This window comes from Mus caroli, chromosome 17 (genome assembly GCF_900094665.2).
Source record: "Mus caroli chromosome 17, CAROLI_EIJ_v1.1, whole genome shotgun sequence".
Lineage (NCBI taxonomy): Eukaryota > Metazoa > Chordata > Mammalia > Rodentia > Muridae > Mus > Mus caroli.
The window spans coordinates 53,480,861-53,508,469 of record NC_034586.1 but is presented as its reverse complement, the minus strand read 5'-3'; the positions used below and the strand labels follow the sequence as shown (position 1 = coordinate 53,508,469).

At 52.9% G+C, this 27,609-nt stretch overlaps 1 protein-coding gene across 2 annotated transcripts in view; it reads left to right on the top strand.

The window, feature by feature from the left end:
* Mllt1 (MLLT1 super elongation complex subunit) overlaps window positions 1-24,095 on the top strand; it is a 46,942-nt gene extending 22,847 nt beyond the window's left edge. The window contains exons 4-12 of one of the 2 annotated variants that reach the window (XM_021149617.1): window positions 10,332-10,475; window positions 13,480-13,605; window positions 15,866-16,393; window positions 18,702-18,789; window positions 19,865-19,973; window positions 21,606-21,705; window positions 21,799-21,870; window positions 21,963-22,034; window positions 22,111-24,095. In XM_021149617.1, coding sequence (XP_021005276.1) covers window positions 10,332-10,475; window positions 13,480-13,605; window positions 15,866-16,393; window positions 18,702-18,789; window positions 19,865-19,973; window positions 21,606-21,705; window positions 21,799-21,870; window positions 21,963-22,034; window positions 22,111-22,239 — 1,368 coding nt within the window. In that variant the 3' untranslated portion in view covers window positions 22,240-24,095. The remainder of the gene's footprint in view (window positions 1-10,331; window positions 10,476-13,479; window positions 13,606-15,865; window positions 16,394-18,701; window positions 18,790-19,864; window positions 19,974-21,605; window positions 21,706-21,798; window positions 21,871-21,962; window positions 22,035-22,110) is intronic. The other variant, XM_021149618.2, reaches the window with a different exon arrangement.
* The last annotated feature ends 3,514 nt before the right edge of the window (window positions 24,096-27,609 follow it).

Genomic DNA, 27,609 nt, shown 5'->3' with positions numbered 1-27,609 from the left:
GGGGGTGCTGGGAGGAGTTGGGGGGACTGAGAAGAGTAAGGGGCATTGGAGAAGGGGGTGCTGGGAGGAGTTGGGGGGACTGAGAAGAGTAAGGGCTCTGGGAGGAGTCAGGTTTAGTTTCACTTTCTGAACAGCTCCTCGTGTCCTGTGGTGGCTGCACCATTTTGTTTTCACTGTGGTGGGACTTCCTGTGTTTGAATTAAGCCACACCTACTCTGTTTAAAGCATGGCCAGGTCAAAGGATGGGTGGATTTTCTAGTTGAGGTTCTTGCCTTTGTTTATTTGGCCATGGTGGCCCAGCATCTTCTGACGGCTCACTGGTCACAGATAACTTCTTCAGATAATACACTCCACTCAGTTGCTGTTGCTGTGCAGTATGGTAGAAGTTCTTTGTGTACTTTGAATAGTAAACTCTGGCCAAGTGTGAGCAGCAGCTGCTCTACTTCCATCTGCAGTTGTTTTCTTATTTGTGGTGTCTTTTTATGTACAAAGATCTCACATTTTTATGAAATTTGGTAATCTGGTTTTTCTTTTTTTGCACATTGACTGTTATCAGTTGCCACCGAAGGCCAACCCTGAGGTTTACACCAGTAGTTGTGGGCTAGTTTGGTGCAGGAGACAGAGCCTGGGCTTCACACATGCTGGGAATGTGTTCTGCTATATAGTCCTGGCCCTCCGGGGCCAGTGTGGTTTTACTTTTGTGTGACGTTTGAGACATACTATATAGCCACGATTGGCCTGGAACTCACACCAGGCTGACCTTGCATTCACTGAGATCTGTCTGCCTCTGGAGTGCTGGGGTCAGTTGCTTGTGCCATTGTGCCAGCTTCTTTTTCTTTTTTCTTTTTTTTTTTCCGAGACTGGGTTTCTCTGTGTAGCTCTGGCTGTCCTGGAACTCACTCTGTAGACCAGGCTGGCCTCAAACTCAGAAATCCGCCTGCCTCTCCAGTTTCATTTTTATATATGTATGTTTTATTATACTTATTTATTTTGTGTATCTGGAGGCCAGAGAACAACACGTGGGAGTCCGTTCTCATATTCACCATGTGGGTCCTGGGGCTTGGCAGTAAGCATGTTTCTTTGCCTGTTTAACCATCTTGCTGAACTATTTATTTATTTTAATATATTTAGCCCAGAGTCTCAGCCCCGGGAATGATGCCTCCCACAGTGAACAGATCTCACTTCAGGTAGCCTAGTCAAGGTAGTCCTCACAGAGTCATGTCTTCCAGGTAACACTAGATCTCATCATGGTGACACTTAGCTGAGCTATTCAGAACTTCACATCTGAAGCTTCAGTGGATTTATTAGTAATATAGGTTTAGTTTGTTTATGTGTGTACTGGGGTGGTTTTCCGTGTGTCCCTCACATTATCTGCAGTTAGCTTGTTTCCCTTTCCCGATTCAACACCTTGCTTGGGCTTCTTGTCTCATTGCTTTGGTAAGTACTTCAGCATTGGTGCTTCCTCACCTCCCTCCTGGTTTTAGGGGAAGTTTCTATTGGTTATAAATCTTTTGTAAATGCCCACTGTTGGGTTAAGGAAGCCTACTTTGGAAAAACAAAACAAAACAAACCCAAAAACTTTACTCCCACAGCATAGCTTAGGGTTCATACACATTATCCTACACAGTATGCACAGCTTCTGTAAGTGTAGCCTGCAGTGCACTGCCAATCAAGATTACAAGGATCTGAGCAGCTTCTGTGTCAGGGGTAGGCTTAGGACCAGAGGTTCCATGGAAGCTGTGGCTCCTGACCACGAAGAGATGATAGGACTTTTAGATGCTCTGTCCTCAGAGAGGCAGGGACTGAGCACAGATCTTTTGTATGTCACACATGCCCCTAGCTGCCAGTGGGATTTTCTTCTATGATGAGGTATTTAATTTTGTCAAAGCCTTTTTTTTTTCTGCCACTGTCAAGAAAGACCATGTGGCTGCTCCCTTCCTGTTAGCAGTGCTACGCTCCGGGTGGCTCTGTGTGCTCTGCCTCGCAACCCGGCTTTAACCCTGGTGTGTGGTGTGTACCATCTTCACAGGTGTTGGATCCACTCTCCCAATGGTTCACCACAGTGTTTGCATCTGTGTTCTTAGGCATTGTCAGTCACTGGCTTCCTATGGTGTCCCTGGTGTCTGTATGGATTGATTGCCACCATACAGATAGTTTTGGAGAATGCCACCCTTCTTGCTATCCTGCTGAGCTCAGTGGGACAGGCTATTGTTTCTGCATGTTCAGAAGGTTGTGCAGGGGAAGCTTTGTGTCCAAGAGTCCTGTCTGTCTGTGGCAGGTCTAGAATCTGCCATCCTCCCGCCTCAGTCTGCACAGTTCTGAGGTGCAGGTATTGTTGTTTTGTTTTTTTTAAAGATTTTTGTTTATTTATTATTATAAGTAAGTACACTGTAGCTGTCTTCAGACGCACCAGAAGAGGGCATCAGATTCCATTATGGGTGGTTGCTGGGATTTGAACTCAGGACCTCTGGAAGAGCAGTCAGTGCTCTTAACCACTGAGCCATCTCACCTGCCCCCTGAGGTGCAGGTATTACCACTGCCTGTTGTTTCCATGGAGTCCTGATGGCTGCTTGAGTCTCTTGCTTGTGGTGGATTTGTTCAGAATCTCTACTTTTTTGTAGAAAAAGTTACTTTGTTTAAAAAAATTATTTGGTGTGTTTAATTGTTTGCCTGCATATCTGTCTGTGTACCACATGTGTGCCTGGTGCCCAAGGTGTCCAGAAGAGGGCATCAGCTCCCCTGGGACTAGAGGTTGATGGCTGTGGCTCCTGAGAAGTGGCTGCTGCTCTCACCTGCTGAGCCACAGCTCTCTTCTGGAATCTGCTTGTGAGTAGGAAGATGCTTCCTTCTCTCAATGATTTGTCTGTTGGCGCCCGCTATTCCGTGTCCCTTTAGCATTCTCTTAGCATTTATTTGGTGTGCTGTGTCTGTCCTGACGTGCATGAGTACATGTGTGTATTAGCATGTGTCCATGTACGTGTCTGTGGAGCCCAGAGGTCAGTATCAAGTATCTTCCTTAATCTTGGCCCATATTTTAAAAAATTATTTTACTCTATCTTTTTAAAGTAGGATTTAGTTTCTTTAAATTTTTTGTTTATTTTTATATGTATGGGTGTTTTGCCTACGTGTATGTCCATGTGCATGCCTGATGCTTGCAGAGACCAGAAGAAGGCATCAGATCCCTGGAACTAGAGTTACAAATGTGTGAGCCACCATGTGAGTACTGGGAATTAAACATGAGTCCTCCAGAAGAACAATCAGTGCTCACAACTACTGAGCCACCCCTCCAGCCTCCTTGTACCTTAATTTTTGACACAAGGTCTTTTACCAAACCTGGATCTCACTGGTGGCTGGACAGGCTGAAGAGACAAGCCCCTGGGGCCCTCCTGTCTGTACTTCTCCACGGCTGGGGTTACAAGCATGTACCACCACTCCTAGCTCACACAGGAACTAGAGAGCTACACTTGACTCTTTGTGCTTATAGAATGAACACTTCCATGCTAGCATTTTCCAGTTGTCTGTGATTTGGTTAGTTTGTGTGTTTTGTTTTAAGAAGCTGTGTATTTTACTTCATGTGCAAGTGTGTGTGTAGCGTATACGTGTGTGCACCATGTGTACAGAACTTGTAGAGATCAGAGGTCTGTTGCTGGAAGTCTTAGTTAACAGACACCATGACCAAGGCAAATCTTAAAAAGAACAACATTTAACTGGGGCTGGCTTACAGGTTCAGAGGTTCAATTCATTATCATCAAGGTGTGAGCATGGCAGCATCTAGGCAGGCATGGCACAGGCAGAGCTGAGAGTTCTACATCTTCATCCAAAGACTGCTAGTGGAAGACTGACTTCCAGGCACCTAGGGTGAGAATATTAAGCCCACACCCACAGTGACACACCTACTCCAAACAGGTCACACCTATTCCTACAAGGCCACACTCCAAATGGTGCCACTCCCTGGTTCAAGAATATACAAACCATCATACTGGATCACCTGAGTGCTTGTAACTGCGATGCTGCCACCTGGCTGGTTTGCCTAGTCTGCCACATGCTGATTACAGAAGCTGCTGTCATCAGACAGGCCAGTTTGTACTGAATTATTCCATGTCATCTTTTGCTCCCTATGTACTTTTAATTCTGACTCAAGGTCTCGAAGCCCAGGCTAGCCTTATTAGCATCCTTCTGCCTCAGCCCCCTGCACACTGGAATGACAGGTGCTGCCTCCTGGCACAGCTCCCTGCTGTCTTTTTGTTTGAGTCTCTGCTTGCTGAGGAGTGTGTCACATGGTTTCAGCCTGCTGTGAGGTTCCCCCATAAAAAGCTGCTGTTCTCTCTTCTTCCTAAGGTCCTACTGCATCTTCCTGTGCTGTTATTGAACCCTGCCCTGTCACTGTGCATGCTCCTTTTAGGGACTGAGCTGGGGAAAACCTCTCTCACAGCCACATTGATTTTTGTGGTGGGTTCTGAGACAGTCATCCCTTGCTGCCAGCCACATGGTAGCCTAGTGAGTCTCCTTGATTTAGGGCTATGCACCTGGAAGGCTGACTGGTCTGGCTGTGAGGATAGGTAGCATTGGTCCCATCTGTCCTCGGGTCTCCTGAGTCCAGCAAGGACACTGTCCATAGACCTGCAATGGCCTACCACAGTCCTACCCATGGAGTCACATACCTATTACAGTTGCACATTATATACAGGCCCACTTGTTAGGTGCTTAAGTCTATCCCTGAGTCCCCCAAACATAGCCAGTAGAAATCATCCTGGCAACTGCTCATTGTTCCAGTCCCCAGCTCTGGCTCTGCTGTGTGTGGGTCTGGGCCTGGCTTGGTGGCGGATGCCAGTGTAAACTGGGCTCCAGTTTATCGGGGCAAGCAGTATCTGGGCTGCTCCTGGCTCCCAATCCTTACACAGGTGCACTGTCTCCACTCTTTATTGTGGGATTCTCAGTGTACAATTACCCCACCTAAGCTATGCATACTGCAGCACCTGTGGCTGTCCTTCCTGCCCTGCTGTCAAGAGTTTCCCTCGGTGACCATCAGTCCTTCCATCTGGTTGTCGGCTTTATTTTGGGTCAGAGTTTTGTGCACCCTGGCTGTTTTCAAGTTCTGTGTGGCCAAGGATGACTGAGCTGTCCTCATCCGTGTACCCTGTGCCTACGTTAAGTGATTCATTCTTCTCTTTTGAAAGATTTTTTTTTTTTTTAAATTTCATGTGTATGAGTTTTGCCTGTGTGTATATCTGAGTATCATGTGTGTGTCTGGTGCTGCAGAAGCCAGAAGAAGGTGTTTGATTCCCTGGAGGTGGAGTTACCAGGCGGTTGTGAGTCACCATGTGGGTGCTGGGAACCAAATCCAAGTCCTTTGCAAAAGCAAGTGCTCTTAACCTAAGCCACCTCCAGGCAGATGGTGGGTCCTTCAGCTGTCCAAGATGCACAGCCTTCATCCAGGACTCTGTCCCTGTGCAGGGTTTGCTGCTGGCTGGGCTTCCCTTGTACCACCCCCAAGGAATCTCCTATCCTGTTTTCCTCCAGGGTGGATGACATTTGTCACTGCAGCAAGAGTGGGCTTATTGCTGGGGGTCCTGAGAGGGCAAGCTTTTGACTAGGTCTCCAGGGAAGTCCTGTGGGCAGTGAGGCGTAGCCACATGTGGCCTGGCACTCTGGCCAGTGTGTCCCTGATGCTACTGAAGCCTGGGCTGTTTCACAAAGCCTGGTGGCTCAGGTGACCCTGGGGGAGGACAGAAGGGCCCATAGGAGCAGAGGGTGCCAAGTAAAGACATGAGAGTGTGACCGCAGGTTATATGCAAGGAATGGTTTGCAGTGTAGGAAAGTTTAGAATCTGCAGAGAAATGGAGGACTGCCTGCTTGCCAGCTGCCGGCTTGCCTGCGGCGCCTTTTCTCTTTGCTCTTAGAGTGTTTGGATGTGAGCCTCGCCAGCTCTCTGGCTCACTATGTGACCTGTAAACAGTCCACTGCTCGTCTGTGGGAGATAAGACTTTCAGACACCTCATCAGAGCGTCTGCAGGTTTGTGCTGCAGCAGCCCTAGAGGCTCTGCCTGCCACTTTCTGGTGCCTCAGGGATGGCCACACGCTTCTTATTGCTTTTGTGTTTTAAGGCACTGAGGGTAGAACCCAGGGCCTCTTACATGCCAGATACATACCCATCGTTGAGCCCCACCTAGTTCAGGTGTGTGCATTCGTTGTCTGTTGGTTTGTCTTGACTGGATTTTCACTTCCTATGTGTATGTGTTTTACTAGTCTTTTTGCTCAGGATTTAAATCAGCAATCAGGGTAGGCTGTGGCTCTTTGGCTGGGTCTCAGAGCCTCTTGCAGTCTTCCCCCTCTTTCCTTCCCCTCCCTACCACATTTATTTGCTGTCAGCATTTGAGTGATGTTGCCTATTGTGTAAGTCATGATGCTGAAAACAGCATCTCTTGTGAACTTACACTTGGATCTGGGACCTTAGTCATGTGTTCATTCAAATTTATCTGACTGCTGACTTCATAGAGTCTGTGGACCCCAGGCTTGCAGCACACTGGGGGCCTCGTGGGGGCTGCTGTTCTCTCACACTAAGGGTGGGGAATGGGTCTAGGTGCCTAAGGGTGTCCTGCCCTGAAGCTCTTCCTTCTGAGCTGTGTGGACTCCTGGCCCCCTTGGCACCAGGACTGGTTTAGCCAGTTAGGTGGCATTGCAGTTGACTGAGGCTAGAGAGACGCTGGCTCGCTGCCCTCTGGTGGGTATGGGTGGCTTTTTAATACAAGAGGCATGTGATGAAGCTGCTTGAAGTTGGGACAACTTGAAGACTGACTGAAGTGACTGAGGACCTTAGCCTTGTGGGTGGGGGCGACTGGACAGCATGGTGCTGGCCTGAGAGTGTAGGCATATCTCCACCTCTCAAAATCTGCATCCCCAACAAGGCCTGCCTCCGTCCTGAGTCAGCATGGGTGACTAAAGCCATAGTGTGTTGTCTCGGATTGCCCTCCCTGTCACTCCATAGAGAACAGGGCTCAGTTGGTAAGGAGCTTGCCACACCAGCATGAGGACTTCCCAGCACCCTCTGGAAAATCTTGTGTATGGCATGTTAATAATCCCTGTGTTGGGGATGGAGACCAAGGGATCTGTCTTAGTTAGGGGTTTACTGCAGTGAACAGATACTGTGACCAAGGCAACTCTTATAAGGACAACATTTAACTGGGGCTGGCTTATAGGTTCAGAGGTTCAGTTCATTATTATCAAGGTAGGAGCATGGCAGCGTCTAGGCAGGCATGGTGCAGGAAGAGCTGAGGGTTCTACATCTTGTTCTGAAGGCAAACAGAAGATTGGCTCTCATGCAATTAGGAGGTGGGCCTCATTGCCGGCTCCCACAGTGACACACTTCCTCCAACAAGGCCACACCTCCTAATAGTGCCACTCCCTGGGCCAAGCATATTCAAACTAGCACAGGATCCTTGAGACTTTTTGACTAGGTAGATGATAATTGGTTAAGTCCTAGATTCGATGGATTCAGTGGAACTTAGCTCTTCTCCCTAGCGTCCATGCTGGCCCTGTTAGGCCAGCTCTGCACAGCCCTTCCAGTCACTGCCGTGGAGCTGCAGTGCAGACCAGTGGGTACAGTCATCTTCGTGCTAACTAGACTGGCTGGTTAGTCTCTTTTTCCTTCCAGTCTCTGAGTCCCACTCTCTGTCCTCCTCATCCCTTTTCAGCTGAGGTTCCCTCTCCCTCTCTTAGGCAGATGATTTGCTAAGCCCCACAGGTGTCCATTTGGTGTTGACCACCCCCACCCCTCTGGGGCGCTGCTTCATCTTTGGAGCAGTTTCTCTCTCAGGTGTGGCATTGGGCTCTGAGACTTGATGGTCCCAAGGGTATAAGTCTGAGCTTACATCTCTACTGTGGGTCAGCTGGCCAGGTTCAGATCCTGTATCACACAGTAGCAACTCCTCCCTCTTCTGTCCTCCCTCCTTGACCTGTTCTTGTTCCCTGGCTGTGTCCTTTTTATAGGGAACGCAGGCTTAGTGCCAGGTCATCTCCACTCCTGCCAAGACAGGGTTCCCCTTTGCAAACAGAGTAATGTCTGGGATCCAGTTAAGGGTGGCCAGGAGAGGGAACCCATGTGAAATGCTGGCTTCTTGTAGAGGTAACCTTGGAGATATGGGGGGCAGAGTTTTCTGCAAATTCTGTTTTCAGCCTGCCTGTTGCACCTCTTTTGTATGAGGAACAAGAAGGGATCACAGCCCCTATTCATCTAGGCTAACCTTCTGTCTGTTTCCCAGACTATGCAGAAACTCATGTCTTGGGATCTCTGCCCTCAATGTTAGTCTCATTCCCTACTGCCCTTCCCTCACAGTTCCTGTAGGACCTATCCAGTACCAGTTATGCTATCAGATGAACAAGACACTCAGGACCACTCTGCTGCTGTGTTGGGATGGCACATTGCTGGCTGAGCACCTGCTCAGAGTCATGTCAAGTCCTCAGAGCTTATACAGCTACCATTGATTAAACCGACCCATATACCCCCGGGAAGCAAGGGAGACCCTTGTCCTACCCTCATCTACTGGAGTCGTCCTTTGAAGGCTCAGGGCACAGCTGCTGGTAACAGGGTCACACTGGACCTAGGACCTGCCCTCCTGCTGCCCACAGAGGCTTCCTGTCCTGCATCCTGGCTTTTTGTTTGGTGGTGGTGGTGGTGGTGGTGGTGGTGGTGGTGGTGGTGGTGGTGAAGGAGGAAGAGGGAGTGGTGGTGATGGTAATGGTCAAGGTGGAGATGGTGGTGGTGGAGGATGAAGAAGAGAAAGTGGTGGTAGCAGTTGATAATGATGATATTGATGTTCGATTTGCTTGGGTTTTGGTAGGATTACTTCTTTGTTGTTGGTTCCTTAGGAATTGAATCTGTTTAAATCTCACTGATTAGCTAATGTGAAGCTCACTGTGTTTCAGTGGGTTTAAAAATCAAGCTGCTGTCAGTCTCTGGACTGGGTCCATCTCCACTGAGATGGGATTTGAGGGTTGGTAAGGCAAAAGCCCTCTTTTTCCTCAGGAAGGACTGATTCTTAATCAAGGATGTTGAAGTAGCTGCACTCTCTTGCTAAGACATCCAAACAAGAAATCAGAAGGAGAGGGCCTCCCAAGCCTGGCCATCACTTGAGAATACCCAGTGCTTAGGGTTCTGCTGCTGACTAGACATTTCCAGCCACAAGCAGGATGGAAGACTAGAGCCTCTGGGGTCAGCTTGGAGGTGGTGGCACCCTGCATGCTCAGTCCTTGGCAGCTGTTGTCATGACTGGTTCCCAGCAGCCATGAATGGCCACAGTAGTTACAGCTCCCACATGGACCTTGGGTGTTTGGAGTGTCAGGTCCTCCAGCTTATAGCTACTAGTGTCACAGCCTTCCTTGGCCACGGTAACCATTAGTGTCATAGCTCTTGAACCTTCAGATCTCAGCTGCTTCTGGAACTTTTATTCTTATTTTCTTGTCCCTGCTTTCTTAAGCTTGCCTCCCTCTCCTCTACCATGTGGTCCTCAGGCTTGCATGACAAAAAGCCCATCCCTCTGAGCTGGCTCCTTCCTTCTGAGCCGGCTCCTTCCCTCTGAGCCAGCTGCTCACCTGAGCTCCTTTCTGACTTCAGGGTGAGGTGGAGTCCATTGTACTTCTTATCACATGGCTGTCTAGTTGTAGCAGCACCATTGGTCGATGAGGTTGTTTTGCCTCCATGGAACTGTGTTGTTACAGTCAGTTGTCTGCCCCGTATCTGCAGGTTTAAAAGCTCTAGGGACGGGGACAGGCATGGTAGTGGTGTTCCCATCCCACCACTCAGGAGACAGAGGCAGGAACATTGGGAGTTCAAGGCCAGCCTGAGTAGTGTAATTTATTTACACAACATCACCTGAGTCACTCAGAGTGGTTCCTTGTGACTTCCTCTGGGCTTTGGTGTCTGCGGTGGCTCCTGTGGTAAAACCCTGTGATTTGACCCCACTCCTGCTGCTCCGTTCACAGGATGGCTTGCAGAGGCAGCTCTAGGTTGAGACCCAAGGAGTATATATCTAGGGGTTACTCTAAGGAAAGAGCCTCAGGGAGTGCCTTGCTGGGTGAGGGCTAGGGAAAAGCCACCTCTCTGGTACTTTGCAATTTGGTGGTGATCTCAGAAGCGAGAATCCATGCCCTCTTGGGAGCATAGGCCTCAGTTGTTAACGGCTGTCAAGTCCTTTGTATGGCAGATTAGATGAGCATCTGGGACTTGGGGGAAGGGAAGGGAGGCTGGGGGGTGGGCATGGGAGAGACCTGAACTATGCAGTGTTCAGAGCTTCCTGCTCACTGCTGATGGACTTACATGGTGCTCTGTATTCTAGGAGGAGCCGAGGAAGGTCTGCTTCACCTACGACCTGTTTCTCAACCTGGAGGGCAACCCTCCTGTCAACCACCTGCGCTGTGAGAAGCTCACCTTCAATAACCCCACCACCGAGTTTCGCTGCAAGCTGCTCATGGCTGGAGGGGTGAGTGTGCCTGCCTGCCACCTTTGCTCTGTGTTGGCTGGTAGCATGGCCAGGCCTGCGTAGACCTTGACTGGTGGGGTAGGGAGCAGCCTGAAGATGTCTCAGGGTGTGGAAGGGCATGGACAAGGGCAGACAACTACAGCTGGACTAGCTGCTGAGGGGCAAGATGGCACCGCCACCTGCAACCTAAGGTCACAGTGTGCATGCCCAAGAGCTAGCCTAGGCTTTTGATGGTATAGCAAGGGGTGTGTGGGTATGGGTGTGGGGGGCCGAGTATGTGTTTATGTGAGTATGGGAACACTGTGGGGGTGGTTATGGGTGCCCAGGGTTCATGTGTGCATACAGATGCACAAGCATGGTAGTGGTCTGGTGTGGGAGTATGATAATGCATGGAGTGTGTGGTATTCTGTGCAGTGGTACTTGTGGTCTGTAGATGCGTATATGGCATGTGTGGTTGCCGTGTGAAAGGTGCATGTCTTATGTTCTACCTGGTGCTAAGAGTATATTTAATGTAGGGTGTGTATGTGTGTCCTTTGAAGGCTGTATGTGGCACCTGTTTAGGAGAGTGTGGTGTTCTGAGGTGTGTGTGCACTGTTTGTGGTATTTGGAGACATGAGGCAGAGATGTGTGGGCTATGTGGTATTGTTTGAGATGTGTGTGAAGGGGATGTGTGTAAATATAGGACGAGTGTGGTGATGTCTGAGGTGGTGTACATGTGTCTGTGAGATAGGACCTGTGTGTGGTGGTTGGTCTGTGGTGTGTGTATGTGAGGTATGTGGTCTGTATGGTATGAGAGGAGTGTGGTGCTCTGTAGTGGCATCTGTGTGTGGTCTGCCCTCTTCCCTAGGTCCATATCGGCCAGGGTGTATTTCTAGGGTCTGGCACCCTCTTTCTCTTAGTTCTGTATAGCCAGACCTCTTAGAAAATTTCTTCCTCTGAATGGAAATGGTTTTTCTTTTCTTTTTCTTTTTTTTTTTTTTGGTTTTTCGAGACAGGGTTTCTCTGTATAGCCCTGGAACTCACTTTGTAGACCAGGCTGGGCTCGAACTCAGAAATCCTCAAGTCTTTGCCTCCCGAGTGCTGGGATTAAGGGCGTATGCCACGCCCAGCTTAGAAATGGTTTTTCTGAAGTGAGGATTTGAGAATCCTGCATGTGAAACTCTGTGACTGCCTGGGTGGTGGCAGGGGCAGTGGCAGCCTTAGGTGCACCCATATACATGATGCTGTTCTGCCCTGAGTCTGGAATGGCTGAGGCTGTGTGGGTGTGTGCAGAAGCGGCACCAGGTGCCTCCTATCCATAGTGTGTGTGGGCGGCCCCAGGGCCCCAGGTCAGCTTCTTGGAAGCGTCGGTGTCTCTGGCTTCTTCAGGCCTCTCAGGTGCCAGGGGAGGTATTACCTAAGCTCTGGGGACAGTCTCAGGGCATCATCTGGCCACAGCCTAGGAGGGACGGTGAGGGAAGGCTGTGTCCAACTGGCCTTGAAGAGAGACTACAGTGAGATCCCAGAGTGGCCCAAGGGAGCCAGCCAGACACTCTCCAGTCTCAAGTGGCCTGGCTATGGGATGATGGCCCCCGGGTGACTCCCAAGATCAGGTAACTGTGGCCTTGTGTTGTTGACCTCTGGGTCGTGAATCTCTGTGGGGGTAATGCTTGTTGTCCAGGAACTGTGGCTACTAGGGAACTGGAGATGGCATCATGCTAGGATCTTGTGGCCCTGTAGTAGCTCTAGGTTCTGACCCTAGGCATGCCCGGACTGGGATCCCACTGTTCTAGCAAGGCAGCCAGCAGGTACTCAGCTCCAAGTCTCAGCTGCTGCTAGCCTGGGGCTATTTGCACCAGGGGAGTCTAGCCCAGGTAGCAGCTGGTCTGTGTGCCATCCCTGCCTGGCCTTGGGCATCTTGGCAGGGAACTCAAGCTGTTTAACCTGGAGGCCAGGCAGGCTGGCAGGTAGGAAAACATTCAAGCCATTCAGGGTCATCAAAGTCCAGCTGCCCTAGAGTTGGTGTCCTGCACTGGGCTCCTACCCTGTCCTGGAAGGACCATTACTTATGCGACCACTATCCTGGGGCTGGAACCTCACAGCTGCTTCTAGGATCTGGTTGACAAAGCCCAGCTGGGGACATACAGCCTCCATAGTAGCCTCACCTCTGTTGTGGTTGGGCAGGCTCCTATGAGCAAGTCATAGCAGGGCAGGTCACCTTACTACCCTATTTCCGTGCATTGTCATGTGACCATGGGATCAGCATCCCAGATGAAAGGCATGACTGGCTGGGTGCGTAGCCCAGATGCTCCTCTTCTGCCAGCCCAAACCCTTTCTTTGAAGCCCCATCCTCCTTTGTCTGCTGCACTCGGTGCCACATTGCATTCTCAGTGGCTGAACTCCATCTTTATGTGAACTTGCTGTTTTAGAGGCCAGTCCCAAACTGCTTCGGGCATCTAGGAAGCAACTGATGCAGGGCAGCACTTCCTACACCGCAGGCTGGTCCTCTTCCTAGCCTGTGACCCTGAGCTGGCCAGGGTTCCCAGCAGCCCCAGCACTGGCCCCTACAGCTCTTCTCTTACCCTTCTTGCCCTTGGCCCTGTTCTTGGCTTCTGCCTTGCTGCTTGGGCTCTGCGTGGCCAGCTCCAGCTGCCTGTGCCTGAAATGAGGAAGGGTTGTCCCAGCCTTGTCTGTGCTGATCCCTCAGAAGCCTCTCCTGCTGTGCCTCCCTCCAGCCTTCTTCTCAGTGCTTAGTGCGGTCCATGGCCCCAACTGCATCTCTTGCTTTGCTACAGGCTCTGAATCTTCTTGGCCAGGGCTGCAGTCTGCTGGCCAGGGTCCATCCTGGAAGCCTTGGGGCCATTTTGGTCCCCAGCTGCTCTGCTCTCCATCACAAGGACAAACCTGTGACTCTTCTGGGCAGCTGGCCTCCAGCTACCTTCTCCCTCCCCAGGAGGCTAGCTCCACGGCCGCCAGACCATTGCCTGGCGCCTGTGGATAACCTCTGTCTCTTCTTTGTCACTAGGTGATGGTAATGCCCGAAGGAGCGGACACGGTGTCCAGGCCCAGCCCTGACTACCCCATGTTACCCACAATTCCACTCTCTGCCTTCTCTGACCCCAAGAAGAACAAACCATCCCACGGCTCCAAGGTTAGTGAGGTGGAAGGCCAGCGTTGTGGAGCGTGGGCCTGGCCATTGGCAATTGCAAGCCATCGCCACCACCGTATGCAGAGCACAGCTTTGCACACCTGCCGCCTACATCCAGAGCCTCTGCTCCTGCTCCTTGTTGCTTCGCTAACTAGCGTGGCCAGGAGTGGTGCTTGGAGTCTGACCATTTTGTGCCCAGCTCCAGTTCATTCACAGGTCTCATGGGCCCTCTTTCCTGCCCACCGGTGATTTTTCCCCAGCTACTGTGCAGGGCATCTCCATCATTGGTCCCTTGGCTACTTTCTTAGTTCCAGGTTCCTGGCCATACCTGCCCTTGTAGCTTCCAGGTCTGGTTGTCAGCAGTGATGGCATGAAGCCGACGTGGAGGAGGCTGGGAATAGTGTGCACAAGACTGAGCTGAATCTCAAGGACACACATTTTGTCCCCTTGCTCAGCACTCTGGACAGTTCATACTGGGCCTCCTGGAGGGGCCACCCCAGCCACAGGCTGGCTTGTGCTGTCACCACCGCTGCAACATCTGAACCTAAAACCTCAGGTCTGTCCCTCGAGACACCTGGGTACTTGGCCTTCTTTGGACCCTCTGAGGGTGACTGATGACCTTGTGTATCTGTCCTTCATTTTCACATCCTTCTTGATTCACTGGCCTATAGGGCATTGTCAGCTGGGCATCCCCGTGAGACTCTAGCACCCTTGGGCCATCTTATCCATAGGCACCACAGGAAGAGAAGCAAGCACCAGGGCAGGTTCCTTCCACCTCTTTCCACAAGGCTAACAGGCCTGTGACATCCTCAAGCTGGTCAGCATCTTGGAGTCCTAACCAAGCCCTGATGTCAACCTTCATTGACCTTTGGAGGTTGGAGGAGAGGCCAGTCTTCACTAGCAACCTGGGGCTTCTCCCCCAGCCATTGTTGTTTGGCATCCACAGAAGCAATGAAGGATGAGGCTGCTATGCCTCACAGGTGCCTCTCTGGTGGCAAGCCTTCTCTAGCACCAATGTGGGACGCTGCATGGGCTTCCACAGATTTCTGGGCAACACAGAGTTTCTTCTATTTAGATGACTCTCCCAGAAGCCCCAGCCTTAGAGTGTGGTCTAGACCTGAGTGTCAGCCCCTGTGCTACTCTGGCTGAGCAGTCTCTGGTGGCTGCACGGGGCCACAGTGAGCAGGAGGTGAACCTCTCAGGGACTGTTGTCAGGAACCTGCAGTTGGAACCAGGCCCACCCAGACCTGTTCCCCTGGAGGCATGGACTGTGTCACTCTACTGGATACTAGGCCGTGAGCCTTGGCAGCCTTTCTGAAGTGCACCTCTTCACTGTGAGGGCAGCATTGAGCCTGTGATGACCTCATCCTCACTGACTGTGCCTTCACAGATACAAGTGATTTTCCTGTGTTTGAGACTGGGTCTCACTATGGAGTGCTAGTTGACTCTAGTTTCCTGGGCATGACCCCAGGAGAGTGGTTCCTGTCAACCACTCACAGCCGTGGGCACATTCCTGTCAGCCATCTTGCCCTGCACTCCTGCAAGCTTTTCCTCTGCAAGAGAGGGTGAGGACCACACGATTTCCATTTCTTGCCTCCCTTGTGGCTTACTGGGGGCAGCCTCCCTCCCCCAGTCTCTATGAGGCACTTATCACACTCATGCCAGCTGCAGTGTCCCTTCTCAGGTTTATAGGAACATGGCCAGTGGCATAGGCCGGAGTCCTCAGGCAGCTTCATCTGTCCCTAGACTCCTGGGTGGTCCAAGTGTGTTATGTAGCCCCTTTTCCAGGTATTTGTCCCACCGGCTTGGTGTTCTTGGTGGTACTTTCGGCCATGTCTGTCCTGGGTTATGGTCTGCATGAAAGAGCTATTGCCTGGCTAACTCTGAGCTCTTTGCCTGGCCACTGGCTGTGCCTTCTGAAGAGAAGGCTAGAACTGGAGGAGGCATGAGTTGAGCATTCCAAAATGGGATGCGAGTATTGAGGACATGGACTAGGGCCTCAAGGATGGAGGATGGCCAGCACCTTCCTGTCAGGGGCAGCCTCAGGTCTCCCACATGTGGGCAGCCGTGGGCACTGGTGACCCTGCAGGTTTGCGGGCTCTGCTCTGCTGTGTCTGTTGGTCACAGCCTTTCACTCTGCGGATTCTCTCTACACATTCCAAACAGGCCGATCAGCTTTTGCCCAGGTTGGGGTGGCAGAGCCAGGCGGCCCCGGAGTGCCGCTAACACATCTTCCTCACCTTCCCTGCCCTTGGCCTTGTAGGATGCCAACAAGGAGAGTGGCAAGGCTTCCAAACCACACAAGGTGGCCAGGGAGCACCGTGAGCGGCCGCGCAAGGACTCAGAGAGCAGGAGTTGCTCCAAGGAGCCGGAGCGTGAGCCCAAGAGTGCCAAGGATGCTGCACGCAAGCTGCCCAAGGAGGAGAAGGCCCCAGTGCCCAAGGCTGCCTTCAAGGAGCCCAAGATGGCCCTAAAGGAAACCAAGCTGGAGAGCCTGTCCCCCAAGGGGGTGCCCCAGCCTCCTACCCTGCCCAAGGCCTCCAGCAAGAGGCCAGCTGCCACGGACTCACCGAAGCTCAGCGCCAAAAAGCCTAAGAAGAGTGGGTCAAAGGGGACACGGCGTGCACCAGGCACCTCACCCCGAGCCTCCTCCTTCCCTGACAAGAAGGTGGCCAGGGACAAGAACAGCAAAGGTGACAAGGGGAAGGCAGAGAGTGAGCCTCGGGAGGCCAAGCGGACTCTGCAGACTGAAGACTCAAACTCAGAGGATGAGGCCTCCTTCCGGTCAGAGGTGAGCAGGCGGTGGTGGCTGTCCCTTTGCCAGGCTGCTGTCTCCCCTGGGTCAGCTCTCCCCTGCCCATGCAGTGGTAGCTGGGGTCCCTGGATGGTATGGGCCTTGTAGCACTTGAGTTAACAGCTCTAGCCCTCATGCTCCTCAGTGGATGGACAGCTTTGGTGGCTAGGTAGACACTGCTGACTCTTGAAGATTAACCAGAGAGTTCATCCTTCTGTCCTCCCTTTCCGGTGGGCCTTGGGCCTACTCCCCATCAGGAAGGTACGTGATGGCCACTGAGCAGTACAGAGCTCCCTTTCCTGTCTCCTGCACCTGCTGCACAAGGCAAGGTATAGGGTGCATCTGGCCAACTCCTAGAGAATTGCCTGCTTGTGTCAGGGCCCTGGGTAAGCAGCTTTGAAGATGCTCTTGGGGCTATCCTGAACTGGTTTGGGGTCGAGAGCTCTATAACCTGGTGCTCCTGCTACTGTGGTTGTTGGGTGCTAGTGACTTCCCACAGTTCTCAGGGAGAGCAGAGCTGTGAATAGCTTCCAGCGCTCATCACTGGAGCTATCTGGGCTCCGGGCCTATGTCTTGAAGGCAGGCACTGGGCTGTGTAGGGCTCAGCAGCCAGGTTTGACCTCTGCTTCTCCTCCCCCAGGCGCCAGGACAGGGCTCTTATGCAGCTGGGGAACTAGCCCTTCCTGAGAGCTGTGCACGGATGTTTTGTCCCAGGCAAGGACAGTGTATGGGCACTTTCTCTCCCGGTGCCACTGCCTCCAGGCTAGAGCCGAGTGCAGGCTGAACAGTCAGAGCACTGCCTCAGCTGCTGGGGCAAGAGACAGGCAGCCCTGAGGAGGGAGCAGCTGCTGCTGGAAGCTTGCTGGCCTTGCCACTCTCCTCTGCACTGCTGTCTACACCCCAGACCCTTCTGGTTCCTGGACCATTCAGTCCTAGCCACCGAGGGCCATGGGAGAAGTGTGGTAGCTGTAGTGCTATGGGTGCCTGCTGTGCACCTCCTGGGCTTCTCTAGTGAGAAATGTTTCCAGATTCCATTAGTCCTTGCCCCTCAGGTCACTGTAGAGACGATGGCAAGTGGTGTGCAGACCACCAGAAGCCCACTGAGGCTCCTGGTTTGTGCCTGAGCCTAGTAGGTAGGACATTCATCCAAGCAGGGACCTGTAGAGCCACTCCCTTATAGGTAAGGAAATTGAGGCTTGAATCTAGAGCCTGCCCTAGCCTGGAGCAATGCCAGGTAGCAGCCGTTTTTCATCACTTTGTGCCCAGGGAAGACTAAGAGGTTGGGTGTATGCAAGGGAGGGTGCCTTGGCTCCAGGACTGGTCTGTGAGGTTCCACCCTGAGAACTTCACAGTGGGCAGACTTATGGGTGCCTAGGGAAGGTTCCCTCAGCACTCCCGCTGACCAGTAGGAAGGTAGTGAGAAGAAGCCATACACACACACAGCTGGGCTCCAGTGGGCTGGGCTCCAGTGAGCCCTGCATAGGCCAGTTTCTTCCTTCAGTCTGGAATGTTCCCTCCCAGGCAGGCCACTTTGCCCAAGCTAAGGTCTTTTGTAGGCAAGCACTGCCCTGTCCCTTGTTCTGGGCAGGGCTGAGGGCTGACTAGCTCTGGATCCTGGGCTCTCCCACAGTGGGCATGTCCTATCCCCACCCCACCCTGTGACCCAGGGAAGGGAAGGGCTGAAACCACTCTGCCCCAGGGCTAAGCTCAGCTGTCCCTGCTGCTTGTTCGCCTGCTGGTATCTGTAACAACTGAGTGTGTGTCATGGCCACATCCCCAACACCATGTGTAACACACACGCTACAGCACACACCACACACAGTGCACACACTGCACTTCACACACCACATGTCATGCCACACACACACACACATGCCTCCCAGTATTCACTGAAGGGCTCACTCACACAGTGGAAGCCTCCTGCCTTGTGTGATGTCCAGGCTGTCACTGCCCCCTGGTGGCTAAGTCCATCCCTGTGCAGCTATAGGAAGACCAGGCGAGGTGTGCCCTGCTCCATGGTGGTTGTATCAGACAGCCCAGCCATCACTCCTGTGCAGCTGGTGGGTGGTGGTGAGGCTTGGGTAGGATTTGAGCTTTTGGTCATTGTCTGAACCCCCAGGAAGGCAGGCAGCTTTACTGAGAATTCTGTGTTTCCTGTCTTCACAAGCCTCAGGCTCTGTGTGAGCTGGGGCAGAAGGCTGTCCTGGGTGCCTTGAGCTGTTTGGCCCCTTCATTACCCCCTCCTCTGACCTGCAAGATGACAATCTCTTCTTTCCCTCTTGTGCTGCCCTGGCATGGGCTGAAGTCGGCCCAGTCAAGCCCAGCTAATGCCAGCTCCAGCTCTGACTCCAGCTCTGACTCAGACTTTGAGCCGTCTCAGAACCACAGCCAAGGTGGGTCCAAAGGGGAGCTGGAGCTGGTAGAAGGGGTAGAGGTAGGAGACACAGGAGTGGAGGCAAGGCAGTAGACCTGGCCTAGGGAGGAGTACAAATGAGCCAGGGAGAGACATGGCTCTCTTGAGGATCAGGCTAGGTCTGGTCTGCCTGTTGCTTCAGAAAGACTGAGCCTGGGTTTGCACCCCTGGGCTGAGTGCCCCTGGGCCAGACTCCTTTGGGCTGGCATTCCTTTCCCCTGTGCTGACCTCAACACCCAGGAGGCAGTAGATTCCCATGCTGTCAGCTCCTGGTGGTCTAGGATTTGTAAATGGCAAGTACTTGTGCTCGCCCAGAAGCCTGCTAAGTCCCTGGGGTTCAAAGACCTGCAGCTATAGAAACCTACTTCCTTCTGATAGACTCACTCAGCAGTGCAGGCCCACCCTGTGCCAGCCCATCAAATGGCAGCCTGTGTGCTGGGCCTGGCTACTCTAGTGGTTCTCCCCAGGGAGGGGCTGGAAACTAGGCTGGCTACTGTAACCAGCCTCAGAGGAACCTTTGCCTGCCTCCCATGGTGGCAGCCTCCTCAGGGGCAGGAGCTTGGCTGGGGGGTAGCATTTTTGAAGCCTATACTCTCCAAGGTTTTTATCTGTTGGATAGGGAACCAGCTGAATCGACATCATGTGACCAAGGTAATTGAGGGCTTTGTGTCCCTCTGTTGCCTTGGCAACAGGAATATAAACCAAGATGCCATCTGTAGGGGACTGGAACTGGGTGCCTCTGGAGAAAAGGGAGGACGGTGGACCAGAGCACCATGTAGGGTTACTGAAGTACTGGGCATCCTCACAGAGGGGTGCAGGCTGTGCGGGGACTCTGGTCCTTGCTGGCCTACTTGGGTTCTGAGCCTTTGGCTGCTGTGATGGAGGGCTCTTACAGGCCACTAGCAGACCAGGAGCCTGAAGCCTATGAGGAGGGCCAAGAAGGTAGGGGTGGGGAACCTGCTGCAGGCCAGAGGGACCCCACAGGTGGTGATGAGTCTGGGGTGGCCCTGGGGGAGGCAGCCAGAGGCTCAGTTCTCCCCTCCATTTGCCCTCAGGACCCCTGCGCTCCATGGTGGAGGACCTGCAGTCTGAGGGCTCCGATGAGGATGACTCATCGTCAGGAGAGGAGAACACCGGCAAGGCCAACCCAGGCCGGGAGTCCAGGTGTGTGGGCAGCACTGCTAGGGCGGGCTTGGGGACTGGGAGTTGGCCAGGCTTTCCTTTTCAGCATGGCCTTCGCTGGCATCCACACTGTAGAGTAAGGTTAGCTACCTGTGGGAAGTTGGACATGACAGGAATGCTGGAGGATGGGAGTCGGCTTCCCATGCTAGCCAGGGTGGGGCAGTTGTAGGCTTCCCCCAGGTCCCCAGAATGGTACATCTAGGGGGTCTCTCTTTCTAGGCCTCCGATAAGCTGAACAGTAGGCTGTGACAGGCAGAGCTAGAGATGGATAGCACCCCAGGGCTCCATTGGCCCTGCTAGAGAGTGGTGTGCTTAAGAGTTCACTGCAGCCGGGCGTGGTGGCGCACGCCTTTAATCCCAGCACTTGGGAGGCAGAGGCAGGCGGATCTCTGAGTGTCTACCGAGTAAGTTCCAGGACAGCCAGGACTACACAGAGAAACAGTGTCTCGGGAAAGAAAAAAACCAAGAGTTAACTGCAGAGAGATACCGGAAGGTTTGACCTATGCTGGTGATAGGTCCCTCCACCCCCAAGGTATAGGGCTACAGCCTTTGCTTATCCACAGTGAAGCAGGGTCTGTCCATCCACAGCACTATATACCAAGGACTGGGACTCAAGGATCTGACTCTGTTCACGGGGAGGGCTTAACCCTAGGAGCAAACACGGAGGTAGATTCCTGAGAGTGGCAGCCACAGTCCTGTCTGAAGGAGTCAGAGTTATGTGGGTTCCACTGTGGGGACATCATTTTGGAGGTGTCTATGAAGGGACATTAGGGGAGTTTGCCAGTTAGCAGACCTGCAGTTGTCCCTATTGTCAGGGAAGGTTCACACAGGTAGAGTACACACACACACACACACACACACACACACACACACACACACACACACACACACACACACACACGGTGCTGGCATGCTCCCTAAGAAGGTCCAAGGTCCAGCATCCCCAGCTGCCACCTGTTGAGCACAGAGAGAGGCAAAAGTGAGGGGAAGCTGAGACTGTGCTTGCCTGGTAACAGTCTGACCTAGAGCCTGGCTTGCAGCCACAGAGCAGGAGCCCTGGATATAAAACCAACTGACTGTGGGAACTGAGGGAGGAAATGCCCTGGTGGCTGGCTCAATGGGTAAAGTCACTTGCCATCAGTCCTGAGGAACCTAGGTTTGACCCCAAAGCCCACATGGTGCAAGAACTAACGCTGGAGCCAGTTAGCGTGTCAGGAGACTACTGTGTTGCAATGCTTACCTGGGGTCCCCAAGAGCTTCTTGCACTGAGCTTATGGGGCTAAGAGTTCGGGGGCGGGGGTTACTACTCAGTGAGACCTGCTGGTGCCGTGTGATTCAGTAATTGTACCCACTGTGGGCTAAGCACATCTGTCACTCGAGTACCCGGGCTGCACATCATTCTGTGTAACCCTTGTACAACCTGCTTTGCAGGACTACAGCAGGGTCTGAGGCTTGCCCCCATGGTCTCTGGTTACTGGGATATGGAGGGACAGCCATACGTTCTCATGAAGCAGCGAGGGGGAAGTCTGATGGTCCTGGTGCTCAGAGCTGGGTGGGAAGACGTGAACATGGGGTGTAGCACGTTACCTCTAACACTGCCCCACTGCTCTACAGGCTAAGCTTCAGTGACAGCGAGAGTGACAACAGCGCAGACTCCTGCCTGCCTGGCCGTGAGCCCCTGCCTCCCCAGAAGCCACCCCCTCCCAGTAGCAAGGTGAGTGGAGTCTGGCTCTCAACCAGCCTCCGTGGCTATCCTGGGAGGGCTGAGGAAGGCGTGCTGCAGCTCACGGGTCCGGGGTCTCCACAGGTGTCTGGTCGGAGGAGCCCCGAGCCCTGCAGCAAGCCCGAAAAGATGCTGAAGAAGGCTACCTATGACAAGGTGGGGCTGTGTGGGCCTGAGGGTGTGGGCGGGTGGTGCCTGGAGCTGGGCTCCACTTGGTGCCCCCGGCCCACTGCCGTGCTTCTCCCCAGGCTTACACGGATGAGCTGGTGGAGCTGCACCGGAGACTGATGGCTCTGCGCGAGCGCAATGTGCTGCAGCAGGTACTGAGCCCCTCCTCCCAGGCCTGGGCATTGGTACCCAGCGCAGTTCCCTGAATCCATCCCACCCGCCTTACAGATTGTCAATCTGATCGAGGAGACTGGCCACTTCAATGTCACCAACACCACCTTCGACTTTGACCTTTTCTCCTTGGATGAAAGCACTGTTCGCAAGCTGCAGAGCTGCCTGGAGGCCGTGGCCACATGACCCCGGCTGCCACTGTGGAGCCACGGTGGGCATGGTGGGCACGGGAGGGGCTGGGCATGAGGGCTGGCCCGCCATGGCTTCCGCTCCCGGTACCACCCCCAACTAACCATGGTGCCCCAGTACCCCTCAGTGGTTGGTGATGAAGGGGTGCTGCAGGCCACACTTACACAGGGTGGGGTGACATAGGACACACGTGGCCTGCAGCCCCTCACTTAGTCCCTGCCAGTTGTCCATTGTGGGTGGGACTGAATGGCAGATTACTGCCTGGGCCTCTCTGGGTGGCCAGGATGACCACAGTCTTCCACACAGTTCACAGGCCTCTCTCGGATGGCCTGCCTCCTAGACTTGAGGGTCCGTTAGCCTGGCCAGAGCCAGCTATGCACCTGCTTCTGCCATGCAGCCTTGTGCATGTGTGTGCTCCAGGTGCATCCAGCAGCCAGGGGGCTCAGGCCACCCCTCTGCTGGAGGCACAGAGGATCTCCCCTCTAAATCCCAAGATGCCACTGCCTCTTGAGGCCCCAGGCCAGAGAACACTACAATGGGCACCAATCTTGGGACCCCCAAGGGCCACCACTGCAGCCATGTGCCAGCTAAGCACCCACAGTTCCAAGGCTAGCTGGACTGGCAGCACTCCTGGGCCACCATTCCCTGTGGGCCTCCTCCTCTGCTCTCTCACTGATCAAGTCTTTGAACTTTGAAAACATGAGCTTTTGCCAAATATGATAGGATGGTGTGTGTGAGGCCGGCCCAACCCTAGACTGCCTCTGTTCCTGGCCACATGTGCGCCTGGAGAGGCTTTGGACCTGTGCCCTGCAAACTGCCAGGGGTCAAGCCAGCCCCCTTCCCCTGTCTGAGCCTGGAGTGCCACCCCTTCCCCAACTCCAGTTGTCGGTGTTTGTGCCCCAACCAAGGTGTTTGAAAGAGGCCTGAGCTGAAGCCAGCTCACAGTTGCCTCGTTGTGTTGCTTCCTCCCCATTGTGGGCTCACCCCTGGAGGCCTGGCCTCCCAGCTCCCTCTCCCTGTCTGTCCCACTCCCAAACTATCTGTCAGGAAGATCCTGAACACTCCTGGGGACCCCAGCCTCTAAGGCTTCCTTTACCCCCAGAGAAAGGAAAAGGCCTCTGCCTGTAGCCCCTGTTCACACTCCCTATAGCTGGGAGGAAACAGGGCACGTGCCCCACACCTCTTTCCACACAGGCCGACAATACTCTCCATCAGGTGTTCTGCAGCCTCTAAGCCTTTTCATAGAAGGCCCTGGCATCGTGGCAGCTGTTGGCCTCCACATGGAGTGCGCCAGGGTCCCAAACAGCCTCAGCCCAGGGCACCATTCTTCCTCTCACGGTCGCTAGCGGCCCAGCCCTTCTGCTGCCCTGGGCCTTGGTGTCTAGTCCTTCCAGATGCTTCCAGGGTCGTCCTGAAAGCACCCACCCATCTCTTCAGTTACCTCCTCTGGCCAGAAGGTCACACCACTGTCCTCCAGAGCCACTCTGGGGCCCATACTGGCTGTCTGGAAGCCTAAAGCAGCAGCCTGCAGCCAGAGCCGAGGGTCCTAGGGACTTGTCCATAGGAAGGGGGTGGCACTATGTATGCCCTCAGTGAGTCCCTGTGCTGCAGCCTCCTGAACCAGTTCATGACACTGAGTGCAAAAGGTATTGGATACCTATCCCTCCCCAGGGCTTCACAAGACATGTCTCCATGAATAGACACGTCACTGGCCCAGACGAGCCCTGGACAGAGGGACCAGGAGAGCTGTGTTTGTAACAAGCTGCAGGGCCATTTGTCCCGCATTTTAAACTTTTTTGTTAAATTGTGAAATGATGGAGGAGTTTTATAGAAAATAAAGTGAGATGGGAGCAGTGGGTGGCCTGCCTTCAATTCAGTGAGGAATGGGAAGAGCCAGTGGGAACCTATGTAGGGGGTGTTACACATCTCTGCTGTTCCCTTGCAAGCAGGTAGTGAGGGCTGGTTACAACACACTGGGGTCCTGGGATGATGGGTGGGCCAGCAGGAGGGTGGAAATAGGAAAGAGGGCACCCCATGCAGGGACTCTAAAGCCCATGAGCTTCTGACATCACTCACACTGGGCCCATTTTCCAGACCTGAGCTCCACCTAGAGTCATAGGTGCATGAATGACACACACCTGAGTGGCACACAGAAGCCCACATCCTTAGCTACTGCGTCCACAGGGTAGCCCCCTCCTGAGTTCTGTTAGCAAGTAGAAACTGGGGGTTCACCCAGGCACAGCTCAGCAGCGCTGAGGCTGGTCATCTCACAGCTTGTTGGTAGCCAGTGTGCCCCTCCTGTCACTGCTAGAGGTCGGTCTGCGGGTCTCTGTGCTGTTGGATCTGAACATGAGTAGTAAGTGAGCAGCCTCTGCACAGGCGGCAGCAATCACATGGACTCTTCTGGGGTCCCTGGAGCTTGGCACTGCCATCCCAGACCCTTCACTAAGCAGGACTCTGCCTGCCAGAGTCGTTCCAGCAAGCTATTGGTGTAACTGTCGTCAGACACTTGCTAACTAACTAATGCTTGCTCATCACCCTATGGTGACAAGAGCTAGCAGAGAGATCCATGGGTGACTCAGAAATATGAAGACCAGGAGATGGTTTGTTAAAATGCTGCTATGCAAGCTTGGGACCTGGGCTTCCCTCCCAGAAGTCACATGGAGCCAGGTGTAACATGTGCACTTGACTATGGGCCTTGTAAGATTTTCTGTCTGTCTGTCTGTGTCGTGTTGGAGGTGAGAGGAGGGTATTGGATCCCCAGAGCTAGAGTTGCAGGCCACTATGAGCTAGGCACTGTGGGTTCTAAGGACCATACTGGGATCATGAGAGAGCAGTGAGCACTCATCACCACTGAGCCCTCTTTACCCCCAACTGCAAGCTCCAAGGCAAGGGTTTCTAGGGCTGACTGAGCCCATGGAGTCTGACCATTTTCAGGTTCAGTGAAAGACCCTATTGGGAGGGAGGGAGGGAGGGGGGGGGAGGGAGGGAGGAAAGAAAGAAAAGGGGGGTTAATATAGGGAGAGTTTAACCTCTTATCCACAGGCATACATGTACATGCAGTTTTTATTAAAAACATGTATGCACACAAAGTTTGAATTCCCTAAATTTGTACTATTTAGCAAAACTTATTGCCAGTTTATTTAGATCACTGAAGAATACTATCTTCCTGTGACTGTAACAAATTACCTGAGACTGGCTAATTTATAGAGAAAAAGAAAAGGGCCTGTGTATCTTACAGTTCAGAAAGCCAGTTCCACTTAGGCCACTGCATCAGCTTGGCTTCTGGTGAAACCTTTACGTTCTAAAAGAGCAGATGTGCACATGAAGAGAAAGGACTGAGCACCTATACTATGTTCCCGGGAGGAGAGCAGGAACATAGAGACATGCTTCCCAGAATCCCCAAACCTCCCAACAGCCATACTGAAAACCAAGCTCAGTGATGTCACTGATGGACCATTCTCAAACCACAGCCTAGTCCTTACACTCATTTCCTCAGCCAAGTCATTTCTGCTAACCAGAGGGTCATTCTTTGTTACAGACAATATATAGCCCAGGCTAGCCTTGAACTGATCTCCTACCTCCTGAGTGCTGGGCGGAGAGATATGTACCCTCACTCTGGTCTATGTGGTGCTGGGGATAGAACCCAGGGCATACTAGATGACTGTCCTGCCTACTGAGCTGCAGCCCAGCCTTTTAGCGCTGTTTACAAAGTTGACTCCCATGAAAGTGGTGGGATCATTGAGGGATCCGCAATAGCATTTTCATGAGAACCTGAATAGTTCCCCAGAGACCACCTCCTCCTCCAGTCTCCGCATACTCTTCCTCATGTGTGTTCTAGCCAGTGTCAGGGACCTTAGGAGAACTAGGCAACTTTGCCAAAATGGCCATGCTATTTGAACTATTATAACCTCTCCTTGAAATATTACCAGCCTTGGTAGTTTCTTATAGCAGCAGCGTGAACCACGACAGTCTTGTCTAACACACAGAAGTCTCCCTGCTCGATGCTGGTTCCAGTAGTAGTGGTTTCTGGTCTGGCCAGCCAGGGTTGTCTGTATCTGCCTCTTACATTCTCCCATCATCTCTGTTTCCTGGTAGATACAAGAACTGTCCATATTCATCCCCCTCTTATCTTGAGGATAGAAGTAGTTTCCAAGCCTCTCACAGGTCAGACTAGGAGCCAGAAACGATATCTGTGCACTTGCTTTGTTGGTTCCAACTTACTGGGTAACTGAATAAGTACTCACCCTGATAGGTACCCACACCAGACCAAAGATGTCAGCTAGCTTAGTCAAGGAGATTGCCAGAAGGTGGGGAACTTGGAGCTCACCTCAATATGAGTGCTCACTCCAAGGCTATGTCCCTGGAGTCCCTGCATGACTCCACCACCCAGCAACTATGACTACATATATGACATGTTGGCAGGGCCTCAGGAAACATTTCTTCCAAAACCATCCAAGTGGCATTTCCTACATTTTAATGAGCCTTACAGGAGAACTGCAGGACACACCAGGGGATGCAATCCATTTCCTCTGTTGTAAGTTCTGTGCAATATCTGCCCCAGCAGACAGGATGTCACCCTACCAAGTTACCTTGGTCCTTTCCAGCCCTGTCAGAACTTCCACAGCTCTGTGTCCCCAAGGCTACCTCCACACATGCTGTCTGGAATGCATCTAGAGTTCAGAATCATTGCTGTAGTTTGAGGTGTTGAGAGCTGGGGCAGGGTAGGGGGTCTCCCAGCTGGTTCTGATTAAGAAGACAGCATGAGGCTGGGCGTGGTGGCATACGCCTTTAATCCCAGCACTTGGGAGGCAGAGGCAGGTGGATTTCTGAGTTCGAGGCCAGCCTGGTGTACAAAGTGAGCTCCAGGACAGCTAGGGCTACACAGAGAAATCCTGTCTCGAAAAACCAAAAAAAAAAAAAAGAAGAAGAAGAAGAAGACAGCATGAGATCTCCCGAGTTTACCAGCTAAGCTCCATGCACAGGTGCTGCTGTCAGGTCCCTTTGTGGGCCTCCAGGCTTTGAGCTGGGAGCACTTGCACTTTGTCTAAAGAACACTGTAGGTCCCAGCAATTTCCCAACTTCACCTTTAGCACAGTGTGTAAATGGGCCAGAGAGATAAAGTGTTTGCTGCTCTTGTAGAGGGCTCAAGTTCGGTTCCCAACATCCACATGGCAGCTCACAACCCTCTAGAACTCCAGTCCCAGGACAGCCAGTGCCCTCCTGGAGTCTGAGGACACATGTACTCATGAGCACACGCACACACAAACCCCCAGTGGGAAGCTGGGTCATGGCTGAGAACTTAGTCTAAGAACCTGGACTCCAACGCCGGGTGTGGTGGTGCACGCCTTTAATCCCAGCACTCGG